At 38.1% G+C, this 12,500-nt stretch overlaps 1 protein-coding gene across 1 annotated transcript in view; it reads left to right on the top strand.

The window, feature by feature from the left end:
* Nucleotides 1-11,852, top strand: part of Prp3 (pre-mRNA processing factor 3) — a 12,212-nt gene extending 360 nt beyond the window's left edge. Inside the window, exons 2-12 of the mRNA XM_027355200.2 lie at nt 3,944-4,165; nt 4,614-4,826; nt 4,958-5,060; nt 5,467-5,765; nt 5,944-6,132; nt 6,394-6,557; nt 9,153-9,381; nt 9,924-10,138; nt 10,802-10,948; nt 11,132-11,246; nt 11,359-11,852. Of these exons, the coding sequence (XP_027211001.1) occupies nt 3,968-4,165; nt 4,614-4,826; nt 4,958-5,060; nt 5,467-5,765; nt 5,944-6,132; nt 6,394-6,557; nt 9,153-9,381; nt 9,924-10,138; nt 10,802-10,948; nt 11,132-11,246; nt 11,359-11,484 (1,998 nt within the window). The 5' untranslated portion in view covers nt 3,944-3,967 and the 3' untranslated portion in view covers nt 11,485-11,852. The remainder of the gene's footprint in view (nt 1-3,943; nt 4,166-4,613; nt 4,827-4,957; nt 5,061-5,466; nt 5,766-5,943; nt 6,133-6,393; nt 6,558-9,152; nt 9,382-9,923; nt 10,139-10,801; nt 10,949-11,131; nt 11,247-11,358) is intronic.
* Nucleotides 11,853-12,500: the final 648 nt, after the last annotated feature.

The raw sequence follows: 12,500 nt of genomic DNA, 5'->3' as shown, positions 1-12,500 counted from the left end.
CTAGCGAAGTTTGCATGTACAGAACCTCCACATTTTTTTTTTTTTTTTTTTCTGGAGATCTAGGAATAATTTCAGTTGGGCAGGTTACCTCCATATATCCAACTCAGTTATTGGGCATGGCAGAGAATGCAAGCGTATTGTGCTGGATAAACAGACAAATATAACTAAAGCTGAGAGAATCTGAAAGGGGTAAAGTTTTCAAAATTTTACATCTTGTTTTGGTAATATTCATCAAAGTGGAAGTAAGGTTAATTTTACAGAACTCCTTTGCATAACCAATCCCAATGATTTTGGTATCAACAGATTCCTCTTACCGTAGAACATATATATGTAGGAATTATGCTGTGGAACCCCACAAACCACAGACTGTAGAGTTTGGTCTGCGTGGGGAACGCGTTCCCCTCTCAAAAATTATTTGGTCAAATTCTGTCTGCACAAATGTAGTTCTCGGGTAACTTTCTGCGCACACTTAGTTCTTTCTTAAATAATTTTCTACGTATGAAATTCTTTTGACCTTTCTGCGCACTTGTTTCATCACCTGTCTGCACAAAAGGAGAAAGTGTATGACTGACATACAGGAGCACCCAATGCCAGGTCTGTCAGATGCTCTCTCCTGCAATGAGAGGATTCTTTGTTTTTCTGTGACCATGGAAAGGTCACAGAGGGCACCTTTCACGCCTTCCCCTGCTACTGGGGCCAAAAATGTGGGGGTTTGAGCCAGACTAGAGTATTTTTCCTATGCAGGGCAGTAACTTTTTTTTTTTCATTTAACTTCTAAATGAGCTATTTTACTAAATTGGAGGGAGGTTGAAATGAGAGGGGTCAAATGGGTTTAGTTAGCCTGTTGTATAGGTACAAGAATGAGGAAACTACCAAACAACTAATAGAGCCCAGCTTGAGTACTTTTTGGGTGGGGCACGTTAGAACTGCCAACACGGCAGCTAATATGTGCCCGATACACCTGTGTAGACTTTTGCTTGTTGCAATCTTGCATATGGCATTTGATAATGACACTGCAAATAGACATGAGGTCATGAATGTTAAAAAAAACACTTTTATTCCAATATCAGAAAAAAATATATCAGGGATTTATGACGAAATATTCTTTGAAATCTTTTTAAAAAATGTAAGTTTTGTGTACTTTTGCACATGATATATGCCTTCCATCAAGACTCCCTGGTAATAAGTTGTAACTTGCGAAGGGATCTGAATGTTTACTAAGTACGAAGCACTAATGTTTGGAATTAACTGTGTGAATAGTTATCAAAATATTTCTGTTTGACTTTGCCCTAACCTTCAGTACAATCAAGTGTTGACATAGTTTATTTGATTTGAAACTAGTCGTTTTGAACTTGAGAGATATAAGCAAGATACCAATTATTTTATGCTGAAGATGATAGCACACAGTAATACCTGCTCTGAAATGATAACAGTAAACACAAGCTTTGGGACATCCCAGCTGTTGTAATTTTCGTGCGATTCAAATTTGTTGCTTTCGTTAGAGCATCAAAGTGCTAAGGCCAAGGAAATAGCCAATTTTTGAATTATTAAAAAATCTAAAAATATTGATTATGTAAAACTGAAAAAAATACCCAAAAGTGGTCACTATATCAAGCAGTCCACCCCCCCTCCCCCAAGAAAAGGAAAATAAAAAATATTCCACTTACATGGCCTTTGCACAGGATAGATGCACCACAAGTATTTTGTGGGGTAAATCAGGGAAAAAATTTGACTGCTAGGATGTAACAAAGACAGTAAAGAAGAAGAAGAAGAAAAAAAAAACTTTTTGGGGGCTTCTGCCTCCCCCATGGGGGATGAGGTTAAAATGATCTATGAGACAAAGTGCAATTATATACTCTATATTATACAAAAGCAATCCATGAGTTATATCTAGCCAATATATTTTAATGATAAAATGAGTAGAGCAAGGTAGACATTTTCAGGGAGGGTTCCCTTAAAGCGAATGAATTTTAAAAAATTATTTATGTATTAAACAGCATGAAAGTGATAAAAGGGCTCTCATATAAGACTTCGATAACAGTGTTTACAATATAGTGTTAATTCCGACACTAACATTGCACCTCATTCCTGTAATATGTTTGCTAGTTTAGATATTACTATGCAATAGTGATAAAAACTTTTTATTGTTAACCAAAGACCTAGATATTTATTTGTTTAATTTACCTAGTGTTATATAGGTAATTCCTTGCTAATAATGTATGTATTTTGTATTTTCACAACCTTGATTTTTGTTGGTTCCATTATCTATCATTTCATTAAAAACACTAATTAAAAATGTTTTATTTAGATTGTGTTGTTGATTATGAACCAATTTCCATCCAACATATTGGCCTTATATAACAGATAAACATTAATTGCTCTCACAGTGTGATAGGAGAGTCTATTATAGGTCCCAAGCATTAAAATCAGCGTGTTTTAGATACCAAGCAATGTAGACTTTATCAGTGGAACCGGAGAAATTCTGTGTACTCTGTGCCAAGAAGTCATAAGACCAGTCAGTGTTATTTATCTGCAAGCATTTATGGCATGTGTATTTCCTGACCAGTGCATACCTTTTTTTTATATATATATATGTATATACAATGAAACAGAAAATTACATCCAATCAGGACCTTGTGCATACTGTCTTTGTATAATGGGTACCTACTGGTGATGGGTGATTAAAAAAAAAAAAATTCTCTCTTGTCTCTTCTCTCTTCTCTCTTCTTCCTTCACCCTTCACCCCTCCCCTCCCCCCTCCCCTCCCCTCCCCTCCCCTCCCCTCCCCTCCCCTCCCCTCCCCTCCCCTCCCCTCCCCTCCCCTCCCCTCCCGCCTTCCCTCCCTCTCCCGCTCCCTCCCTCCCTCCCTCTCCCGCTCCCTCCCTCCCTCCCTCTCTCTTTCTCTTTCTCTTTTTCTCTCTCTCTCTCTCTCTCTCTCTCTCTCTCTCTCTCTCTCTCTCTCTCTCTCTCTCTCTCTCTCTCTCCCTCCCTCCCCTCCCTCTCCCTCCCTCCCCTCACTCCCCTCCCTCCCTCTCCTCCCTCTCCTCTCTCCCTCCCTCCCCTCCCTCTCCCTCCCTCTCCCTCCCTCCCCTCCCCTCCCCTCCCCTCCCCCCCTCCCCTCCCCTCCCCTCCCCTTTTTCTTTTATCTTTTGGTAAAGTTACCTGAGGATGAATTTGTGCTACTTTACTAGATATGGATTTCTTATTTTGATCAAATTATGGACAGAAAAACAAGGAAAACTAACTCTGAATGGTTTCCATCCTGTGCTGATACATTATTTATTTTACTGAAACAAAGAATGCTTTTAAGAAGCTGGTATTGATTGTTTGCAGCATACCCAAATAGTATTGTTTTATTTCAGTTTATTATCATCACCAACCTTACCAGCCTGTCACGTTAAACTTATATTAGAAAAAGAAAGGTCTATTTGCTGCCAGACATGAGTACAGTGTTTGATTTGAGTAGATCTACAATTACTACTAGTGCTAAAACCAAATAGAGTTAAAATCAAGGGAAAGATAAAGATTAGAATGCAGTTAGATATAAATGAAACTGGCTTGATGGATATGAATAATAAAGATAAAAAATACTGTTTTTCAAGGCAATCTTTCCCTAACATTGGGATAGTAATGGAGAAGTGGATTTATCTATAAAGTCATAACCAAAGCCATTTCTGTGTTCCCCTGACAAAACACTTGGCTTGTGTGAATACTTCATATGACCTTTAAAAAAAATATATTTATTTTTTATTTGTTATTTATTTATTTATTTATTTATTTATTTTTGATTGACAGCTTGTCATGTATGTATGTCTTACAAGTTTGTATGATCTCTAAGACAAAAAGGAATATCAGGATACAGTACAGTATTATGCACATACATATGCTTTTCATGTAATATAATCTCCATGTGCCAAATAGTAAGTACAATTTCCTTTTTCAGAGTTACTCAATACAAATTGCAGTCATGTCCCTTTCAAAGAGAGAGTATGAGGACTACAAAGCAGCAGTAGAGAAAATGGTCTACAAATACGTGACTCGTGATAGGTCAAGTATTGTTTCAGCCATTGCTCATGCAGTTGACTCAGGATGTGACAAGAGAAAAGTGGAAGATAAGCTAATGGGTTATGTTGATAAGAGTTTAGCATACAAATTAGCTGAAAAGGTGAGGGAACAATTTTTTTTTGTATTAATGTTGAAGATTTTTTTTTTTTTTTTTTTTTTTTTTTTTTTTTTTTTCTAAGAACATACTCAGGTAGTCAATGTTGTTTTCCACCTGTTACATGTAAACTTTTGTTTAGGTGTTCATGTACTTCTAAGAATCACAAATATATTTTTTGGAAATAAGATTATTTACATTAGTGTTTAAAGTAGTTCCACAGACATTTATTTTTCACATGCATAATTTTTTTTCCGAAACTGTGCCATATTCAAGAAGTAATCAGATAGTCCAGAAGTCAGTATGTTTTGCTGGATGTTCTGCAGGTGTATCAGTATCATATACATGGTGAATGTATTATTACAAGATATAGACAGTTTTTTGATTCACATATTATATATTCTTTAGAAGTGCATGGCTAGAACCGAGGAAATATATTTCTACCATTTTCTAGGCATTTATTGTATTAGAAGACATTGGGGCCAAAGTCAAGAGTTCATCCTCTCGCAAGCGCACACACAAAGATGAAAATGATCGGGAGAAAGACAGCAAGAGAGCCAGGGTCAAGGAGGAGAAAGAGCCACCCCCTGAGAGCAAGCAGCCCCCACCACCACCTGCCACAGCTCCCAATAACACCGTCAGCCCTGGCCAGATCCAGGCTCAGCAGGTAGGGTAGCATAAATCTTATTTTTTGTCATGTATGTACACTATTATTGATGTTATCACTTTTACTGTTGTTGATGCAATAGCTTTTGTATTACTGAAATGGATATAAATTTATTTTTATATGAATTCCAGATTAAGGATATTATGGCCAAGGCACAGGCAGTTATTGAGGAAAGAAAAAAGGCAATGGCAAATCTGCATCCAGTGGAGCCAAAACCTGCAACCAATGGAGCAGGTATGTACACATCAGTAACACCCAATTCATCAATTGGAATTAAGAATTGTCACTTCAGAAAGATCTGCAGCATTACGTTGAGATAAACTAGGTGTATGCCTATCACTGTTATGCTCACTATATTTTAATGATATAATTCTGTAAATTGTTTCTAAGTAATAGAGATGCCTAATGCCACATAGGTTAGGTATTCTTTATTTATTCATTTTTTTCTTTCTTTGAAATAGTTAATTGAAAATAAGACTTTTTAAACAAGTAGTACTTCTACTGAATTACAACAATTGACAGAAACAATTTTTTTTCTCAATTGAATATGTAGCTTTGTTAAATTTCTTGATAACCTTCTTATTGTCATATTGATTTTTTTTTTTGGAATGGGCATAAATTTTTTGTTTGGGAATTGCAGCTGTACCCTTGATCAACCAAGCTACCCCAGCAGTCTTAGCAGCTGTTGGGAGCAGTGATGTGAGTTCTCGCATTGCTGAACTACAAGCACGCATTCAAGCACAACTAGGTAATGTGTCTGCAGTAGGGATTGGAAGTGCCTTGGCAGCTGGTGTAGGTGGAGCTGGTGGAGCCCCTCCACCAGCTAAACCTCAAGGTGAGCAAAGCAAGCCAACACCTCTTATTCTTGATGCTGAAGGAAGAACTGTAGATATGAGTGGAAAGGAGGTTCATCTGACACAGCGGATTCCCACTCTAAAGGTAGATTATTTTCACTTCATGTGTCCTTGCAGTAAAGAGATGATATTGAAAATGCTTTTTTCAACAGTTTGTTACTAAATTTTGTATGGAATAGATTTCAGTTTTGTGTGTGTGTGCATGGGCATATACATGTGTGTGAATTGAAATTTGTAGCATTTCAGGGAACTTTCCATTGCAGGCCAACATACGAGCAAAGAAACGAGAGGAGTTCAAGCAACAGTTGCAGGAGAAACCTGTTGAAGATACTGTTGAAAGTACATTCTTTGATAATCGCGTCAGTATTAGACCTTCCATGAAAGCTAAAAGAATGTTTAAGTTCCATGACCAGGGCAGATTTATCCAGTTAGCTCAGAGGGAGAGAGCAAAGGTGAGTGTTTTGTACATAGAAAGTGGTTACCCTATTTTATTTTTAAATTCAAATCTAAGAAAAATTATATAAAATTATGTAAACTTATGTATGTATGTGTTTATTGATTTAATATGTTGTTTTTGTATAAGGAAAAGAAATTGTTCTTAAGAAATGCATATATCCTAATATTGATACTTTACACAGGTTCCATTTTGATGTGTCTGTCTTATGTGCATTTAAAATAGTATGCCTAATGAGTGTCAATTTTGTATCTTACAGGCTAGGCTAGAGAAACTCCAAAATGAAATCTCCCAAGTTGCAAAGAAGACTGGCATTTCTTCTGCAGCTAAATTAGCACAGCTGGAGCAGCGAGACATCAAAAGCACAACTGATGGATGTCCAGAAGTTGAGTGGTGGGATGCTGTTATTCTGAAAGGAAATAGGTAGGAAACTTTGTCAGTATATTTATTTGTGGATTACTAATTCTACTTATATGTTTTTATTCTGGGTTGTTACTCTCTACAGCTTATGGACACAAGATATAGCTTCCTTATATATGTATCTGCTTGAGTCTTTTGATTGCAAGGTCGAAGGCTTCTTGAAGATTGTCAGGTTTTGCTTCCATGCATAAGGCTAGATGTGCATGAGTTACTTTTTGATGAATTACCTGTTGAGGTAATATCATCCTCACTCATTGAAGAGAGAGAAACAAAAATAATATATTGAATATATTCTCTTGTAAGTCTGAAATTATTAAGGGGTCAATTTCATTTACATGATGACCTAACAACCTGATAAACTTTTGGGGGACTACAGGTCTATGAACATGACATTTTATCAAAGATAAGCAATGATCTACAAATGAGGAAAGATTCATGAAATTCTATAAATTACATTGTAGAAACAAATGTTTGGATATTTTTTACTGGATTTGCTTTTCTGTTGATGGTTAATGAAAGAATGTCTTATATGTAGCTAGTCTTAATTGGATGATATATATCATATTTTCTTAGTTTTGGTAGATTGTAGACTAATAAAAAAAAAAAATGCAGTATAACATACAAGGTGACCCAGTAAATCTCATCCTTTTTTGTGTTCATTCACTAAATGGAAGTGTGCTCCACTGCCATATAAAATCCTCTTAAATTTATACACAAGCTTGCTCTTTTTTGCTTTTGTTTCTGTATTTCAGCTTTGGTTTATAGAATGATTGCCATTTTTGCTGTTCATCTATAAAAAGTTTTGTTATTTATGATATGCTCTAGGAACTCACATTTTCTCATGTTCAATTATGCTATTGGATTTAAACCCTGTGGAACAGTGAAGTGTGAATCATCACACACGCACACACACACATGCATGAATTATGTACCAACACACATCTACCTCCCTACCTACCTACCTCTCTCCCTCTCTCCCATTCTCTGTCCCTTCCTCTGTCCCTTCCTCCCTCCCTCCGTATCTACCCGCCTACCCACTTACCTGCCCACCTATCCACCCCCTGACCTGCCCACTTATCCACCCACTTACCTGCCCGCCTACCTACCCACTTACCTGCCCGCCTACCCACCCACTTACCTGCCCATCTACCCACCCACTTACCTGCCTGCCTACCCACCCATTTACCTGCCCATCTACCTGCATACCTACCCACCCACCTACCCATAAATCAACCCACCTACCTATCCACCTACCCTCCCACCCAACTACACATCCACCCACCTGCCCACACACTCTACCACCCAGTTACCCAACAACCCTCCTACCTACCTACACACCTACCCATCCACCCATTCACCCACCTACCCACGCACCCATCCAACAACCTACCCACTCACTCACGCAACAAACTACCCATTCACCCATCCAACCTCCTACCCACTCAACCTCCTACCCACTCAACCTCCTACCCACTCAACCTCCTACCCACTCAACCTCCTACCCACTCAACCTCCTACCCACTCAACCTCTTACCCACTCAACCTCCTACCCACTCAACCTCTTACCCACTCAACCTCCTACCCACTCAACCTCCTACCCACTCACTCACCCAACCACCTACCCACTCACCCACCCAACCACCAACCCACTCACCCACCCAACCACCTACCCACTCACCCACCCAACCACCTACCCACTCACCCACCCAACCACCTACCCACTCACCCACCCAACCACCTACCCACTCACCCACCCAACCACCTACCCACTCACCCACCCAACCACCTACCCACTCACCCACCCAGCCTCCTACCCACTCACCCACCCAACCACCTACCCACTCACCCACCCAACCACCAACCCACTCACCCACCCAACCACCTACCCACTCACCCACCCAACCACCTACCCACTCACCCACCCAACCACCTACCCACTCACCCACCCAACCACCTACCCAGTCACCCGCCCAACCACCTACCCACTCACCCACCCAACCACCTACCCACTCACCCACCCAACTACCTACCCACTCACCCACCCAACTACCTACCCACTCACCCATCCAACCACCTACCCACTCACCCACCCAACCACCTACCCACTCACCCACCCAACCACCTACCCACTCACCCACCCAGCCACCTACCCACTCACCCACCCAATAACCAACTCACTCACCCACCCAACAACCTACCCACTCACCCACCCAACAACCTACCCAGTCACCCACCTAACAACCTACCCACTCACCCACCCAACATCCTACCCACCCACCTACCTGCCCACCAACCCACCAACATACCCATCCATCCGACAGCATATCCACCTACCCACCTAACTCTCCACCCACCTTACCTCCCCATCTACCCACCCACTTACCTACCATTCCATTTCCCTACCCATCTCCCTGCCCATCTCCCTGCCCACCTCCCTGCCCACCTACATACCTACCCATCCATGTAATAGACAAGTACTTGGTATTTGGTTATATTACAGTCTATTGCATTTTTATTATTTTTTTGTATGTATGTTTCTTTTTATGTAAGTGTTCATATATTAATTATAAACTTATTGTCTCTCAATTTATCCTGTAGGTACCCAGAGGAGAATGAAACTATTGCTATCAATGAAGATTATATTACAAGGCTTATAGAACATCCATTAGAAATGAAGTGCCCATCTGATCCATCTAAACCAGTGACTCTTCAGGTGTTCCTGACAAAGCAAGAACGTAAAAAGTTACGTCGCATGAACAGACGTGAAGCATGGAAAGAAAAGCAGGAGAAGATTCGTTTAGGATTAGAGCCTCCACCAGAGCCAAAGGTTTGATATTGAATCAAGTTTTTAGCTCATTGCCTCTGGGTGTCTCCTTTGCTGTACCAAGCCATGTGTTAAGGGGGAAGATTAGAAGCATGGGAAACGGATATTATTCCTACCCTTTACAGTTTTGGCTCCATGAATTCCAGTAAATAAGGCTAAATGATGACCTCAGGTCTACTTTTGATGGTCTGTAACTCTCCAGCAGCTGCAGTCATGGCTAAACGAGCATTCAGCTATTTAGTGTAACTTGGTGGTACTGAGTCTATCAGTGTAGTGGTATGGGCATACATGCTGTCCTTTGGCATTGGGTTAATTGTATGTTTTCAGAGAAAGTAAATATGCCTAAATAGAGATGTATAGTGTGTTATTTTTAAAAGTATATTTAGTATTGTATTTTCTTAATTGTATTTTATTGAACTTTTTCTCTGATTTATTAATTTTGACATATTTGCTTGCCTGGTAAGCATGTGAAACAAATGGTGGAATCCTTTGCTGAAAGATTACCTGAGATATTTCTTATTTAAAGCTTATTCCTCTATATATAGGTGCGTATGGCAAACTTGATGCGTGTGTTAGGGACAGAAGCTGTCCTGGATCCAACAAAAATGGAGAAGCATGTGAGGGAGCAGATGGCCAAAAGACTGAAGGCTCACCAGGATGCCAATGCAGCAAGAAAGCTCACACCGGACCAGAGGCGGGATAAGAAAATCAGGAAACTCAAGGAAGATACAACTACAGGAGTCCATGTATCAGTGTACAAGTTAGTATATTTGGTTGTGGCTGGTTCATGTGGAATTTTCAGGGGAATGTTGACTTTTTGTACTTCCAGTCCATGAAATCTTGCATGTAGGAAATATACTTTAGGCTATAGATCAATAAGTAGGGAAGTTTAAAGGCTTTAGTAATTGCCAAGGGTTTAAGGAAGTTCCACATTATTTACTTTTGTGACATCCCCAACTCGATATTTATCCAATGCTGTTGTGAATATTGACATCTAGCTACCAGCTTTGATGATATTTATTAAATTTGTCCTTTTAACCAGTATTCTCAGAGCTCAAACAGGGCTAAAATGAATTCTGATGAAAAAGGTAGCTATCAGGCCATATAGCCAGAAATATATTTGATCTGACTTTGGTTGATGTAAAGAAACTAAAAAGTTGCCAGATAAGAAAGTCTTTATGTAAATCTTGTTGCAAGAACATCCTATTTTTTCTGAGAAAAATGAAAAAAGATAAACATTGGTTAATACTGGAGGAAATGTAACTTATGTAATGTGTGTGCTTTTTTAATGTTATAATTCTGGCTGTTCATAATTTAATTTTTGATAGGAAATAGTCTATTGTATGGATTTCTCTGTTTTTCATGTTTTAGGATATTTAGAAAAAATATAATCAATATTATCTCAATATATCTTCTTTTTCAGAGTGACAGACTTTTCAAATGGTTCCCACAAGTTTAAGGTTGAAACCAATGCAAAACAGCTGTTCTTGACTGGTACAGTTGTATTATTTAAGGATATCAATGTAGTTGTCGTGGAAGGAGGACCCAAACAACAAAAAAAATACAAGAAGTGGGTATTCACTACAGCTAGTAGAGTAAACTAAAATAATTTTTGTATATAGAATTTAATTTTTCTGAAGTCTTTTTTTAAACTAGGTTGACTTTGACTTCTCACTTGACATATCAAAATCATATATATTTATACTGTATTCTACTTTATATTTCTTGGATATTGATATATTTTCACTTTTAGGCTGATGATGGAGCGAATTAAATGGGCAGAAGAATCACGTTCGAAAGATGCTGAATTAGAATCAAAATGCCAGTTGATTTGGGAAGGGTCAGTACCTGAACGAAGCTTTGGGGAGGTAAGTATCACTTTCTATGAATTCAGAATATCTAAAGTAATAATTTGTTATTGAAATATATTTGTTGATTTCATTATCATCCTGTTTATTAATAGATAATCTATATCTGCAGATGCAGTTCAAGGCTTGCCCCACAGAATCATTTGCAAGAGATCATTTTAAGAAACATGGAGTGGAACAATATTGGGACTTAGCTTATGGCAAGAAAATCCTTGAAGAAGCAGATGAAGGTGTCTGAGGGCTAAAGCAATGGGAATGTGTACATTTAAGCAGGGGTTATCAATATTTTAATAATCATCATCATTTTGTTATCATATTGTTATTTTTGTACTTTCCTTTTTTCTCTTATCTTAGGAATATCATTAAAAAAGCTCAGGTGTTTCATAAAGTTTTGATGAAACCTTTCAAATTAGGTTGAGCGTTGTTATGCAAGCTATTGATTTTTTTTTTTTTTTAATGAATAACATCACAGAAATACTTCCATGGACAAGACTTGTATGAATTGTTCGCCATATTGTTATGAATTGTGTGGTACACTTGACTGTGTAAGTTGAATTTCTATACAGAAGTGTTTTGTCTCTTCCAGCATAAAAAACTGATATGAAATTTGTTTATAAATTGTCCTCATTTTCTGTATTTATTTTTTGCCAGATATTTTCTGCAATCCAAAAAGTAATAGAGCTTCATCTACTCACTTCAGTTTTAATGGGTTTTATACTGAACATACAGATGCATATTTTGCCCATTTGTTTTCTACACGACTTTGCTCTTGAGTGTTACTGTTTTTGATAAATAAACTATAACACCTAAGGATGGTACAACATCAGTTAATGTGTGTGTTACTGACTGACAATTCTATTATAGAATTTATATTACCAAAAATTTGCTTTAATTCCTGTTTTTGGAATGGAGCAGACAAGTTATGTAACAAAAGTTCATTTATTTCTTTAAAATGGAAATCAGATTTAAGGAAGTTCTCGACAAATAAGAATACCCACATACATGCTACGGTTTACATACATTATTAAATAGAGATGTATTATGCTAAATGTATTTTTTTTTTTTTTAATTCAGTTTCAACTTGATGTGATAATGACTTCAGCTATGATATAAAGTCATGATATGAGTCAAGTGGTGCATTTATTTGCATCTGTATATTCATCATTTTGATGTTTTAGACATAGAGACAGTAAATGAGTGTTTTCCCAATATGTTTCCATTTGAAGACAGGCCCTAATGCTGGGTGGTGATAGA

This window comes from Penaeus vannamei, chromosome 8, assembly GCF_042767895.1.
Source record: "Penaeus vannamei isolate JL-2024 chromosome 8, ASM4276789v1, whole genome shotgun sequence".
NCBI lineage: Eukaryota > Metazoa > Arthropoda > Malacostraca > Decapoda > Penaeidae > Penaeus > Penaeus vannamei.
Note: the sequence above shows the minus strand (reverse complement) of the source record. Positions and strands in the feature narration are given on the sequence as shown.